Source organism: Prorops nasuta, unplaced genomic scaffold (genome assembly GCF_024137725.1).
Source record: "Prorops nasuta isolate Cenicafe-Biocafe unplaced genomic scaffold, Cenicafe_Pnas_1.2 PNAS00011, whole genome shotgun sequence".
Taxonomy (NCBI): Eukaryota; Metazoa; Arthropoda; class Insecta; order Hymenoptera; family Bethylidae; genus Prorops; species Prorops nasuta.
In genome coordinates, this window is record NW_027116808.1 from 6,771,865 (window position 1) to 6,787,552 (window position 15,688).

The 15,688-nt window shown below is 44.8% G+C and overlaps 1 protein-coding gene across 1 annotated transcript; it reads left to right on the forward strand.

Annotated features, from left to right (window-relative positions):
* Window positions 1-977: 977 nt before the first annotated feature.
* On the forward strand, window positions 978-1,955 carry LOC136777310 (uncharacterized). The gene has a single exon (XM_066733477.1). It carries the CDS (start codon window positions 978-980, stop codon window positions 1,953-1,955), a length of 978 nt encoding a protein of 325 aa, XP_066589574.1.
* Window positions 1,956-15,688: the final 13,733 nt, after the last annotated feature.

The following is a 15,688-nucleotide window of genomic DNA, read 5'->3' on the forward strand; positions in this document are numbered from 1 at the left end:
AAGCCTGCTGGACTTGAGAAATGAAATCTTGGAACGACCCTTCCAGTTTTTCCATTCTCTCGTCTAGACTCGAGATCTTCTTCTCCAGGTTTACCTGGGAAGCATCGGTAGCTGTCGGTTCTGCGAACTCATCAGAGTCGCCCGACCCGGTACTCCTCTTCCGTCCTGTGGACTCAGCCATCTACGTATCAATATAATAGTGCTGTTCGTTCTGTCTGGTCCAAGGGTTGTCGCTGGAGTGATCCGGCAAAGTTCTGTTTTGCCCCGTTAGCCGTCCGTCGGATAGGTTACCCCCACCCGAGCTTTGGACATGCGCAGACGATCTAAGTGATTCTCGTATTCTCACTTATCGCTTCTGCTCGATAACAATCGCCCTTCGATTAATCGAATTTCGATCTAGGCGCTCGATAGCTCTGCTTCATCTACGGGCCGCTAGATGGCAGCACTAGGATCGAGTTTGTGGTGCCTTGTGAACAATTTAAGAGTTGGCACTACTGCGGCTTTGGACCAACACAACGCCATTTGGCACCACTGCGGCTCCGGACCAACTGCAACGCGACTTGGCAACACTGTTTCAGAACGCACCTGCGGAATTACGAATTTGAACTGTTCTCTTTTCACTGGAAGTTTTTTGGCTGAGGAGGTTGTACAGGAGTGGGTTTAAAACAAAGACGTTGTGAACCGCGAAGAGCAAGATTTTACGTGTTTATTTCACGTCCTACGTATATATATATATATTATTAATAAACGACTAAAGCACAAAAGGGAGTTTCCAATTCATTGTCCTTTTGATCACGCTAGTAGAACTGAACCACTACAGGTAAAAATTGGTGACCCCGACGTGATCAAAAGGGCGGGAAACGCACGTGCAGCCGCCATTTCTAAGCAAGGAAGGAATAAGTTCGATAGACTAATCCTCTTGGAAGGTAGAGAACTATCGTTAAGGATCTTCTTTGGCGTTATCGTTGAGGGAGATCATGAGCCTCCTTATAACTCCTCCTAGGAATCGAAATTTTCTTGAACAGCACAGCAGCTCCGTCGTAGACCCAGCCATTGGAATGGAACAATCATTGGATAATCAGAAGCAGCCTCAAGCTATGGAGAATAGCCCGGGAATTCTCTCGCAAACGACGGAGAATCAGCTTCCTGCAGGATGCGAGGTTCACGCCCTTTGGAAACAAAAGTTGCCAGCTTTCATGGCCGAAGCGCCGGACATATGGTTTTGTATCATTGAGGCCGAATTTGCAGCAGGAAGAATCACGAGTGACGAGACTAAGTACCTTGCGGTTTTAAGGGCATTGGATGGAAATACGCTCAAACTGCTAACGGACGTGCTACGAAATCCGCCGGAAAAAGGGAAATACGAAAACCTGAAAAACACAATTTTAAATCGACTGGTCGACTCAAGGTCAAAACAGGTGGACAAGCTCCTGCGCAACCTTGCTTTGGGCGATAAGAAACCTTCAATGCTGTTGAGGGAGATGAAAGAGCTCGCTAAGGGAGAAATCAGTGCCGAAATCTTACACCAATTATGGTTGGAGCGTCTGCCGGTCCACATACGACCTCATCTGCTTCCTTCTACCAAAATGAGCTCCGAGGGTATCGCTGAAATGGCTGACAGATTGATAGAGGTTTTTAACACGTCTTACATAATGGCAGCATCCTCGCCCAGTGGCCAACAGAGCAGCGATAAGCTAGAACAAAAATTGAATGATATGCAAACGTTGATACTTAATTGTATGCAGGAAATAAAAGAATTGAAATTGCATAGGCAGCCCTCCGAGGTACGAGACAACAATGGCAATTCTTCACGAAGCAGATCCAGAACTAGAACTCCGTCTCGATCCAAGGACATCTGTTTTTACCATGAACGTTTTGGTAGGCAGGCGAAGAGATGCGAAGACAAGTGCATGCTAAATGAACTCTACAAGAAGCAGCAACAGGGAAACCAATAAGGCTGTCATCCTTAACAACGCCAGATGACAGCGTCCATTGCTCCATTGCGAAAGAGAAGCGACTGCACCTACATGACAAAAGGTCAAATATTAAATATCTGATAGACTCGGGCTCTGACGTCTCAATTCTATCTGTAAGTCTAGTCAAAAGAAAGGTCGAAAAAGGAGCGCTGATGTTTTTCGCCGCAAACTCCTCACCAATTGCCACGTTTGGAACACAGGAGATGTACATAGACTTTGGTTTGAGAAGATCGTTCCAGTGGACTTTCCACATTGCTGATATTCCGATGTCGATAATAGGAGCAGATTTCCTCAGCAATTATAATCTTTTAATTGATCTTGGAAGTGGTAGACTCATCGATTCAGTCACTGGACTGACGTCAAGGGGAGAAGTTTTAAAAGCACAGCACCACAGCGTCTCCACTTTACATGCAGCAACTCCATATTTTGACATATTGTCAAGATTTAAAAATATCACTAAAACAAATAACAGGTTTCAAACAAAAGACTTGAATTTCGCACATCGCATTTTAACAAATGGACCACCAGTTGCTCAGAGATTCAGGAAGCTATTTGGAGAAAAGGTCGTAGCGGGGAAAGCAGAAATACAGCTCCTTCTAAATACTGGTATCTTGAGGCCATCAAGCAGCCCTTGGTCCAGCCCGATCCACTTGGTGCAGAAGAAAGATGGAACCTACAGAATGTGTGGTGACTACAGGAAATTGAATTCAATCACTGTGCCAGACATGTATCCACCGCCATTAATCCATGATGTTTTCTCTTCACTCCATGGGAAAAGGATTTTTTCGACTATTGACCTGGAGAAGGCTTATCACCATATACCCATGCATCCAGATGATATCATGAAGACTGCCATCACTACGCCTTGGGGTTTGTTTGAATATCTGGCCATGCCTTTTGGTTTAAAAAATGCCACTCAAACTTTCCAACGTTTTATAAACCACATATTCAGGGACCTGGATTTCACCTTCGTATATGTGGATGATATTTTAGTCATGTCGGATAGTGCTGGACAACACAGAGAACACCTGGAAATGGTTTTTAAAGTGCTGCAAGCAAACAATTTAACAGTCAATCTCAGTAAATGCAATTTTGGCAAGAATAAGATTGATTTTCTGGGTTATACACTCAGTGATAAAGGTTACTCACCCAACTCAGATCGGATTAACAAGATTATAGATTTCCCAAGGCCTTCTACGGTCATGGAGCTCAGAAGATTCCTTGGAATGATGAATTTCTATCGTCGATCTATCCCACATGCTGCAGAATTACAATCCCCACTCAACAAGCTTCTGTCAAGCTCTAAGAGAAACGACAAGACTCCAGTATCTTGGGATGAACAGACTGAGAAGGCATTTGATTGGTGTAAGGAAGCACTCTCAAGGGTGACACTACTCCGATATCCTGCACATCAAGTCCCATTGTGTCTGAAAACAGATGCGTCAACCACGGCAATTGGGGCAGTTTTGGAGCAGCATGAGGAAGATGTCTGGCATCCAATTGGGTTTTTCTCTAGGAAGCTGAGCAGCACCGAGCAAAGATACCCCACTTTTGATAGAGAACTCCTAGCAATTTTTGCAGCCATAAAGCATTTTGAATACTTACTCGAAGGAAGACATTTCACCATTAAAACAGACCACAAACCTCTCACACATGTTTTCAATCAGAAAACACATAAGCTTTCTGATAGACAAGCTCGTCAGTTGGAATACATTTCCCAATTTACCACAGAAATTACCTACTTGAAAGGCAGTGATAACGTTGTCGCCGACACCATGTCTCGCATCAACACAATCCAGATGCCAACCATGCTAAGTCCAGCAACCATTCAAGAAGAGCAGGGAAAGGATCAGCAACTGCAAGAAATTTTGGAGAAAAAGACCTCTTTAGTACTACAGAAACTCACGTTAGAGCCAAATGTGGATGTGTATTGTCAAATTACAGACAGCCGAGTGAAACCGTATATCCCAGCAGCTCTACGGAAAGCAGCATTCCAAGTGGTACATGAGCCATCACATCCCAGTATTCGCAGCACCTCAAGGACTCTGAGAGAAAAATATACATGGCCTGAAATCAGAAGAGATGCTGTAAATTGGTCACGTGAGTGTATTCCTTGTCAAAGATCAAAAATACATAGACACAACAAAGTATTGCCAAACCACATTGAGGTCCCTGACAATCGCTTCAGCCATATCCACTTAGATATCATTATACTGCCAAACATTAAAGGCTATCAATATTGTCTGACAATAATTGATAGATTCTCTAGATGGCCGGAAGCAATCCCGTTAATGGATATATCGGCTGAAACTGTCACTAAAGCACTTTTCACACATTGGATAGCACGTTATGGAACTCCAATCACTATCACCACAGATCAAGGAGCACAATTTGAGTCCACTTTATTTCACTCACTTGTTCACACAATTGGTGCCAAGAGGATTAGAACTACCGCCTACCATCCTCAATCTAACGGCTTGGTAGAGCGGTGGCACAGAACCCTCAAGACAGCCCTTATGTGCTCGGTGGAACCATGGATGGACACACTTCCAGTCGTCTTACTGGGACTTCGGACCTCCTTCAAAGAAGACCTACAGGCAACCCCTGCAGAAATGCTATTTGGTACCACGCTTAGAATCCCTGGAGATTTTTTCCTGACCAATGAGCAGCAAGCAAATCCTCGAATCTTCATAGACAAGCATAAGGAGCTGATGCAGGCGCTGCGACCAACACCTACAGCACATCATAACCGGGCCAAGATGTTTATTCTGAAGGACTTACAAACGTGCACACACGTTTTTATCAGGGCTGACCACACCAGACGACCACTGGAACCTCCATACATGGGACCCTACAAAGTCGTAAACAGATTTTCAGACAGAGTATATGAAATTCTAATAAATGGAGACAGGAAGAAAATCTCTTTAGAAAGACTGAAACCCGCTTATGTAACCAAGACTGATGGCAGTGGTGAACAGGACTCGGAAGAGATAGCACAACAATCGATCCATCAATGGCAGAGTCAAATGGATCCACCGAAACGTACCTATAAAAAGGTTAGTTTTAAGACTTCGAAATAGAAGTCTTTTTCCAGGGGGGGAGTAGCTGTGGTGCCTTGTGAACAATTTAAGAGTTGGCACTACTGCGGCTTTGGACCAACACAACGCCATTTGGCACCACTGCGGCTCCGGACCAACTGCAACGCGACTTGGCAACACTGTTTCAGAACGCACCTGCGGAATTACGAATTTGAACTGTTCTCTTTTCACTGGAAGTTTTTTGGCTGAGGAGGTTGTACAGGAGTGGGTTTAAAACAAAGACGTTGTGAACCGCGAAGAGCAAGATTTTACGTGTTTATTTCACGTCCTACGTATATATATATATATTATTAATAAACGACTAAAGCACAAAAGGGAGTTTCCAATTCATTGTCCTTTTGATCACGCTAGTAGAACTGAACCACTACAAGTTCATCGACCTCCAGTACCATCGATAACGACCGACGGCAGCACTTCGACGAATTATTGATTCGTCTTGCCGTCGATTACCGCTAGATGGCAGTACCGGTAACATTTCTCGACAGAGGGTCCACGTGTGGTCTCTGTCTCACCTCGTCCTGAAAACATTGGCCTTTACCGGCTCAAGCCCATCAATTTTATTTTTGTTTTGGATGGATAGGAAAGGAATGAAAAGGAAGGAAAATAGGAGGGAAATTGATGGGAAATTCACCGAGGTGTTCGGTAGCGTGCGGGATCGTACGATTTCTCGTACCGGTAACATTCGGTAACTTGCAGGAGGAGTATTTCTAGGGCTCGACTAGCTGTGAAACCCTATCCATACAAACCTCCTTACGAGCCGCTTTCGTCTTTAGCGGCTTCGAAGGTTTTTCCTTCGGTGGGGTTACCACCTGGGGAACTGCCTTCGGAGTCGCCTCGGAAAGCCGTGGTTGGGCGTGTACTTTCCCACGCTCGGATCTGCGTTTTGCCGCTATCACCTTACGTGGTACGTTCGTACCCGCATTCGCCACGTATGGACCGATTGTCTGCCAATGCGGCCCACAGGCAGGGCAGGTGCGCAACGTTTTCCCGGTGCGCCCACACCCCTTACAGAAAGCATCTGTAACTGGTGTAGGGCATTCGGAAAACCGATGGCCCTTACCCTTGTAATTCCAGCATACACGTATGCCGAAATTGCCGGTAGCGCGCGTGGCCACAGGATCGGAAGGCTTCGCCTTCTTCACCGGTGGTGCCGGAGTCACCTTAGGCGGCAACGGTTGCTTAACTCCTTTCGGAGGCTTGACGGACGCCATAGCTGCGTATGACGGCCGCTTCGTCTCCGGAGCAGCTACCGCTGTCTCCCGCTGGACCTCCCTGACCCGCTTGCGCTCCTTTCGGGAGAGCTTACGGACAGGGGTGCTCAGCACAGGTGCCTCGGCCACCTCGACCGCTGCCACGACTTCGTGGTAGAGGTCCAGGTCCGCTCGGAAGAGAGCAGCCAGCAACTCCACTAGACTACGTCTAGGAAGACCCCGGTTGCTCCCCTCCATAGGCGTCGGGGTTACCGAACGCATCCTGCAGTGTCGCTGCATTAATTCGCTGAGTACCTGCGTACCCAGCTCCTCATGCCCAGACTCTACAGGGTGTTTCGTCAACCCCTCGGTAACAGGTGGGCTACCGCCCACCTCGGTAACATCAACGCAGGTTGCCGCCGGAACGTCAACCTGCGCCACGGGAACAGGTGCGGGATCGGATGCGGGACCCTCAATAGGGCCCGCAGGAGATGGGGATGCCAGAAGGGCATCCTCATCGAAGGAATCCTGTGCCATAGGCACAGGAGGAGCGAGAGCGTCGCGAGCGGCGACAGTCGTAGCCGAGGGCGAGGCGTTCTGGGATGCCATTGTATAGGGCGGAGAGAGAGAGAGCGAGGAAGGCTGAGAGAGAGAGAGAGACGGAAGAACAATTTGTTCTGTAGGGATCCAGGGTAGGATGAGATGTGAGGCGACTTGCCGGCTCGCGGAACGTTAGCGAGGCGTTATCATCCGTTGCCAAATTTCCGATTCTGCGCTTAATTCGGTAATTATGTTTGGCAACATCTCGATAGCTAGCTAATTGAACTGCTCTGACAGTTAGCCGGTCGGGCTCCGCCAGGCAGCATGGCTCAGCTCAGCCGGTCGACTTGTTTACAAACAAGCGCTCAGCTGTCACTTGCCCAGTGAAGTAGCCTTTTCGGTAGCGTTAGATTTTAACACGGGCGAATATAATATTAAATTATATTTGCGCCCGTGGTTCTCATCCAATTTTCCGTTAGCTTAGCACGGGTTGCTCGAATTCTACGTGAACACGTCAATTCGATCAGGCTATCAATTCTTAACAGACTTTGATCCCTTTTACAACCAGATGATCTTTTCATGCTTTTTCAGCGTTTCTGAGCCTCCAGAAAATAGTGGGCCACCTATTCCCTGAAAACTCCAACACTTCCGGTAACTTCTCGGACTTGTGGATTATTCGTTCGCCGAATAATTAATCTATTATCAGAAACCACGTTGGGCGCCATTTGTAACGTTATTCCCGTCAGTGCGAGGGGCCACCCACACTACGGGTTTTCCCATTACCTTCGCCCGTCCTTTTCTATCGGTATCAGGGCGCCAGTTGGTCAGTTGGGTGGCCAACAACCCTACGTTATCAATTGGGTCCTTCGACCCCATTCTCTATGCATCTTATACGGCCCTGCGGCCATGCATATGGACGGTAGCGGTAGCCAGGGTCGCTCAGTATGCTAGGTCGTGGAGAGAGGGGAGGGTCCCTTACGGAAGACCGAGCCTCGCAGACCTGCCTGCTGAGGGGCATACATTTCTCCCTCACCACCCACACACAGGTGGTGGTGAGGAGTGCGGGAACATGCGGTATCAATTGCCAAAGCATAGCGTTTTGCCAGGAGCGGACCACCACGGAGGCAATGTTCACGGCCCGTCCAGCCATAGCGCAAGCCTATGGGATTACGGAGGGCACCGGGACACATTCCAACGGGCTAACTACGCCCCTGCACAACCCACTATGCATTGGCCGGTATCCAGTCGTGACGTACGTGCAGGCTGGCCTATAGCACACGCCTCACGTACGCGAACCGACCCATGGATGTCTGAGTGCCGCGTCACGCGCTCACCAGCACGCACGGACACATCAGCACAGTCCCATGGTCGCGTTCCGACTGCCTGCGCACGACATTCGCGCAGCCTGTTTGACGCGCGTAACCAGCGTTCAAGCCACACTCGATGTTCTATTTCCCCTCCTCGTGGGGACTTATAGACACTGTCATTGTTTTAGGACTCCCCGAGGCCGCTTCTCCTTATCTCAGGTTGCCTGGGTTGTTTGGCATGGCCCTGCCTTACTTCTCAGGACAACCTGGACATCGTTTACTGGAGCGCCGGTCTTTTCATCCGGGCCTCTGCCTGTCAACGGGGTCTATCCTTGACGTTAGCTATAATCCACTCGTGAGCCTATCTCACGAGTCGGTAACGTAGGGATTAATAATATCCACTGTTCGGTAGCTTTTATGTTCTTTATTCGGTATCTCGTATACGAAACGGGGAACTTCGTTACAAATAATTTAGAATTTAAGATTAAACAATAAGTGATTTGTGTAATAAATGAGTGAATAAATGCTTCGTATTGTGACGTGGCCAATTCTGAGCGTCTTGGTGGCGTCAGAAACGGGCTTATGAAGAACCTCCTCCCCATCTCAGTTGCGTTACATTGAGTATACGTGTTACCTGACATTAAAAGTTGTTGATGCCGATATTCTCAGCTCTCTCTAATTACCGATTTATGAACATGCTAGACTAAGACTTTACAGCAAAGGTCAGGGGAGGCTCCAGGATCACGGCTGAATCCCGCCACCACTACAGGTCAGAAGTCTCATTCAGCCGTTATATTACTTTTGTTTATCTCGTCCCCAAATAGTGAGGGTTAGTCATATATCGCGTTGCGCTATTTGGGTTTCTTTTCGTATACGGCGCATCCTTTACTTGGTAACTGCTTGTACGGCGTGCCAACCCGGGTGAGGCCTTGCCATTCCGCTTTTCTACCGCCGTGCCAATTCCAAGGAGGACCATACCACCCACCAAGTCATCCGAAATGGACATCGCAATCTCGCCTTCTCACTTCGCGGACCTAGATTTGTCGTCGCATCTCCATCCAACAGGACTCTGACTGAAGACGAGAACTAACTACACTACACCAGGCCACCTAGGCCTGAGTTAAATCAAAGTCCTCTCGATATGAGGCATAAAGATAGTTAAATGAATCTCGCAATCCCCTTTTTGTCGCATCACGGACCCATTATGACTTTCGACACTCCACTCGATGAGACTTGGACGAAGGGCAAGTTGACTGTTGCCTGCTCGTGCTCTCTCGGAGCGTTTAACCCTTTGGTTAGCTCCTGAACCGTCTCAGCCTAAGTCTCCTGTTACCGCTGCCACCGACGAAAATATTTAGAGTCGTCCCAAACAAAATTGATTCCGGACGACAGGACAAAAGAGACAAGAGCTTGAGAAGAGGATAGCCTACTACCGCGGATCCTCGTGAATCTTCGGTAATCCGATCGATATCCGAACCTATTAATGACTAGGTGGGGATGATCGTGAGGTACCGAGATCATTGTACCGCTCTGAGAGTCGAAATTTGGCACGAGTTCGAGTCCGACGTGAATCTGGAGCTTCTCGAACCTGACCTGCGATCGTTTCCAGGGGCCTCGTCGAATCTACCGGAGCAGCGCTTTCCTGGGAAACTAACGTATTCGAGAGGAAAGATTGAGGTGAAGACTAGAAAGGAAGAAGCGGATCGGTGAGTGCCTCCCTTGGGTCGACCATACCAGTAAATGCCTAACTTGCTTTATATCGAGCCATCTATCGTAGTGTGCCGAAGATCCTTAATTCTTGCTTGCGTATGATCATGGCTGTGAATTAGATGACGATCCATTGAAGCGAATTTCGAAGTAGAGTATCGGGAAGTAAGCTGGGGAGAAACTAATTATTTCTTATTGTAGTTAATTATCGTTGGCGGTGTCGCGCGTCGAGGCCTGCCTGTCGTAGGCTCGACATATTTTTCGATTTATTTATAGAGTCTTGCCGGGATGAAATTACCCGAGTTTTGTATCGCTTAACGGATTGATAGTCCAAGATTGAGTTTCGCTGGACATCAATTCCGTCTCCAGCTCACTCTCCGTTTGATGAATATGTTCTCCGCTTTTGAGGCGTGTGAGATTTGTAAAGTTTTGTTTGAACAGATATTCGGGACGATTAATTGACGGTACAGGTGATTGGCCGTGATCATAGGCAATATTCACCACCTTTTCTTTAAAACTTATTGTATCTTCCTGATGTACCTCCACCTTACGTTATCTTGTGTTGGCGGGACATATTTTGTATTGTACTAGCATTTCGCTTGTATGTCTTCGTAAAGAGGGGATACTTATAATCCCTTAATGAATTAACGTAAATTGTAATAGAATGTGGCGGGCCAATCTATTAACGAATTTCGACATTTAGTTCTTATTGTTTGAATCTGAGGTGTTATCAATCATTGTAAAATAGCGTATTTTGTTAATAAACCTCAGAACTTTCTTGGGTAAATCGTGCCTTTTTCCTTTATTCGAATTTTACCTCATTAGTTAATGATTCTCTTATCATCTTTAGCGAAAACCTCTCCTAACCTGACCCCTCTCCATTATTCAGATAGGGACCGAGCTAGCCCAGCATTTTGGGGAAAACCCATTGTTGTGTCGAATAAGAGATTGCTGCGGAGAAACACGTAATAGAGAAAACTGGTCTAAGCAGACCTGGCGCCCAACATATCGTTCATAGAGTTCTAGTTTTAAAGTATTCGGAGAGAGAGACGTATAGATAATCGCGTATGAGAGTCTAACGATCTATTATCGTCCCCAAAAACCGCTTATAGAGTAGTAGTGTGGCTAAGGGGATTCTGGGAACGGATGGCAAGGGGGTCGGGGTTCCGCGGGGTGAGGGGAGGTAGGAGAAATGCCCCTACTCCTTAGCGGAGGGGGAAGGGGGGATTTCCCCCACTCCTGAGTGGTGGGGGAAAATTAATCACGTGACACCCCTGGTGGTGGGGGAATTAAGCATGTGTCATCCCTGGTGGTGGGGGGAAAATTAATCACGTGACATCCTGATGGTGGGGGAGGGGGGAAATTAAGCACATAACATTAAAATTATTATTATTATTATAAGAATTGAGGGAACGGTTCCCCCTCGCCACCCGGTCATAGAATCCCCTTAGCCACACTTCAGGTGTTATCCTCGTCTTCCATTTCACCCCAATCTTCTTCCAAATCTACTTCTTCTTCTACTTCTTCCTCCACTGATTCATCCATATTTAGAATGTTATCAATATTTTGTTCAGTAAATAATCTATAGAATTTAATTACACTCATTTCTTTTTGTTTTTTAGAAACTATCACGTTAAGCAAACTCGGTAGACTAAGAATGAAAAAGATGTAAGCTCAATACGAAATATATTAACAATACGTATTATTATTTTCTCTATCAATACGTATTAGCTTTCGCCTCCTCACAATAGCTATCAACAGGTTATTATCCTCCTCCTCTTCCATCTCACTGCTATCTTCATCTTCTACTACTACCTCGTCCATACTTTGGATGATCTCAATATTTTAACTAGCATCCTGACACGACGACCGTTAATAATATTGTTTTATCATTTTTCGTGTGATTTCAAGGGTGAGGAGCAGGGAGAGGGGGGTTGCGATTTGTTAAAAGAGAGTTGAACGATCGTTGGAGTTTTTTTATTAAAAAATATATATTTTATAATAATAATATTATACACATAATAATAATAATAACAATAATAATATTGCTTCTAAACTGCAGCAGCAGCAGCATCTGCGATAAAAAAATTGAAAATGATTTAATATTAGTCTTAACTTTTAATTTCATGAAGTACTTAACGGGATCCCTCAAGCCCTCTGTAGCCAACATTATGGAACGAAAAACGAGGGAGAATTGTCCAGCGCTATTTTTCAACCGATTTCAATGTTTTTGGGCTTGTTGGAATCGTTAGGACTCGCCGTTCGTCATAAATAAAGCCGTATTTTCTAAAAAACGTAAAAAAATAAAATTGTTTAAAAATTCGCATTAATAATATTTAAATGCAAAACAAATCGAAAAATCGGGCTTCTTTATGACGAGGTGCCAGACCTAACGATTCCAACAAGCCCAAAAACATTGAAATCGGTTGAGAAATAGAGCCGTACCATTGTCCCGCGTTTCTGAAGTGGACGAAAACCAAAAATTTTTAGGAAGGCAGCTAGGCTTTCGCCCCTCCCGCGGCTCACGCTAACGTGTTCCCCCACTCCAGCATCGAAACTTACTGCGAAACTTTCCTCATATTTACGCTATTCCCCTATCTGTAGCTATACAGATATAAATACCGCTAAAATAATGTTGAGAACATTTCATTTCGCCGATATAATGAAATTGCTAAAAATGCAATTATCATTTTGAAAGAAAATTGTAGAAAAGGAGATTTCGTAATGCTTGAAATATAGGGCATACGTCGAAACGCGGGACAATGGTACAGTCGTATTTTTCAACAGAATTTCATGAGACTAGTAATAATTAAAGCCATTCTTCATGTAGATTGTCCTAAAGAGCTCGCATTTTCGATAAAGCTTATAGTTTTTCAGCTATGAACGTTTGAAGTTGCACGGCGCACAAATACATATTTCTTCTCTCGCGTAGATCAGCTATTGCGCACGTCCATCTTCAATCGTTCATAACTAGAAAACTATAGGCTTTATCGAAAATGCGAGCTCTTTAGGACAATCTACATGAAGAACGGCTTTAGATATGACTAGTCTCATCAAATTCTATTGAGAAATACGCCTGTGCCATTGTCCCGCGTTTTGCCGTAATTTCAGGTCTTCAAGTGTCACTGACTCGTTCATTCTGCTATTTATTTCGGAACAAATAAAAGTACGATTGCACATTGAGAAATTACATTAGAAGCTCTCGATAATGTACATGCTGCTATGAGTATTTCTTAATCTTATGAAGCTTGTCGTAGAAGGTGCAATGCAATAAATTTAGAAGGGCAATTTCGCGATTGAAAATAAGACCCACGTACATACATGCTAAACGCTATGTGTGTTTGTTTACAGTACACTCCACGAGTCACTAACACAGTCACACCCGTATGTATGTAGGCCTACTATGCTGGTTTACATACGCTGGACAAGGCAACAAACTGCAGAGGGGAAAGGGGAAGCCAACTTTATTTACTCCGAGTACGCATCTTGTTACAGTTTGCATTATAATGACCAAAAGAAGCGTTGCAAAATTATGAAAATATCATAAAAGCGTCTCCCCTTTTCACGCTCTATTCAATGATGCTACCCAAGTTGTTGGTGCATTTTTACTTTGATCGGAATAAATAGCAGAATGAACGAGTCAGTGACGCTTGAAGACCTGAAATTCCGACAAAACGCGGGACAATGGTACAGGCGTATTTCTCAATAGAGTTTGATGAGACTAGTCATATCTAAAGCCGTTCTTCATGTAGATTGTCCTAAAGAGCTCGCATTTTCGATAAAGCCTATAGTTTTCTAGTTATGAACGATTGAAGATGGACGTGCGCAACAGCTGATCTATGCGAGAGAAGAAATATGTATTTGTGCGCCGTGCAACTTCAAACGTTCATAGCTGAAAAACTATAAGCTTTATCGAAAATGCGAGCTCTTTAGGACAATCTACATGAAGAATGGCTTTAATTATTACTAGTCTCATGAAATTCTGTTGAAAAATACGACTGTACCATTGTCCCGCGTTTCGCCGTATGCCCTATATTTCAAGCATTACGAAATCTCCTTTTCTACAATTTTATTTCAAAATGATAATTGCATTTTTAGCAATTTCATTATATCAGCGATATGAAATGTTCTCAACATTATTTTATCGGTATTTATATGTGTATAGCTACAGATAGGGGAATAGCGTAAATATGAGGAAAGCTTCGCAGTAAGTTTCGATGCAGGAGTGGGGGAACACGTTAGCGTGAGCCGCGAGAGGGGTGGAAGCCTAGCTTTCTTCCTAAAAATTTTTGCTTTTCATCCACCTCAAAAACGCGGGACAATGGTACGACTCTATTTCTCAACCGATTTCAATGTTTTTGGGCTTGTTGGAATCGTTAGGTCTGGCACCTCGTCATAAAGAAGCTCGATTTTTCGATTTGTTTTGCGTTTAAATATTATTAATGCAAATTTTTAAATAATTTTATTTTTTTCACGTTTTTGGGAAAATACGGCTTTATTAATGACAAAGTGCGAGTCCTAACGATTCCAACAAGCCCAAAAACATTGAAATCGGTTGAAAAATAGCGCTGGACAATTCTCCCTCGTTTTTCTTTCCGTAATATTGGCTACAGAGGGCTTGAGGGATCCCGTTAATGTTAGAAGAGTTTACACTTTTCTTACCGATTAGTAATGGTGGTGGTTGTGGCTTTTAAATGCAATCATGACCCCTATGCTCACGTAGACCGCATATTGCACAGCGTGCAAGACGTGGTATAGGTTGACGATCGGCAGCAGCACCAGCAGTAGCAGCACCAGCAGCATTAGGCTGCAGCGGTGCATTCAAAGGTCTACGAAGTGGTTGATGCTGCTGCTGCTGCAGAAGTCTCCATCTACTTGGTACAACTAACTGCGCTGTCGGCTGTTGTATAAGGGTCTGCTGTACAATCCTAAATGACTTTACGATTGCTACAAGCAATCCTGTTTGTTGAATATCCAATAATGTCAACTTTTTGTCTGGCAAACTGAATTTTTTTTTTTTTTTTTGAATCCATTTCGTATACTGTCAGAAACAATACGGAAGTCGAGATTGCTCTCCTCATAATATTAACAGTACGAATAATCCCTATCTAACTCTACTCTAGATTGAGTTACATCTCTTAATCAATACGTATTAGCTTTCTTTCCGTTTACTCCAGATGAAATAGGAAGGGGAATAACTACAATAATATTTTTTCAATAATCTTTTTAGTTTCGATTTTATGTAACCTCTACTTCTTTTCTCATGTTTTTTAAAAACTATTCTATAAAAAATTTAATAGTAAAAGAAAAAGAAATGTGGTAGTTCCTCTTCATACCGACAATATGATGTAATCCCAAGCCAAGGTTACGCTTAGCATTCATAGATGCCCATACGGCTGTGGCGACCACGCGTTCACGCAAGGTCGCGTCTCTTGCGGTAATACGTTCACGCGCTTTCCTCGCTAGCACTTTATCGGCCTGATGACGCTCCGGTAGATCCTCGTTGTGCCAATATGCTAAGTCATGATCGAGGCAGGCCTCGTCTAGCGGATTTATACCACGATCGCCGTGCTCCAATCTTTCGCGAAGTCGAGTACCGGGCCCGCAATAATTGTAACCAGGTACGTGCAGCTCAAATGGCAAATTTTTAAGACTTCATTGAAGAACGATCCAGACATTTAGAGCAACTGCTTTATTTTTCTCTCTCTTCTTGCTGACAAACAACAGTCTTTCATCCGTCTCAGTGGTCCGCCGTGGTGAGTAGTATTAGTTAGATTGTAGTGTCGCAAACAATATTGATATTGCTGCACATCCGAGACAGCGCGAATGTGCTGAGGTAATCTTTCCCACACACTCGCGATACTATTTGG

Excerpts from the sequence above, each read along its gene's own strand:
- LOC136777310 (XM_066733477.1), top strand. The coding sequence starts at position 978 with ATGAGCCTCCTTATAACTCCTCCTAGGAATCGAAATTTTCTTGAACAG.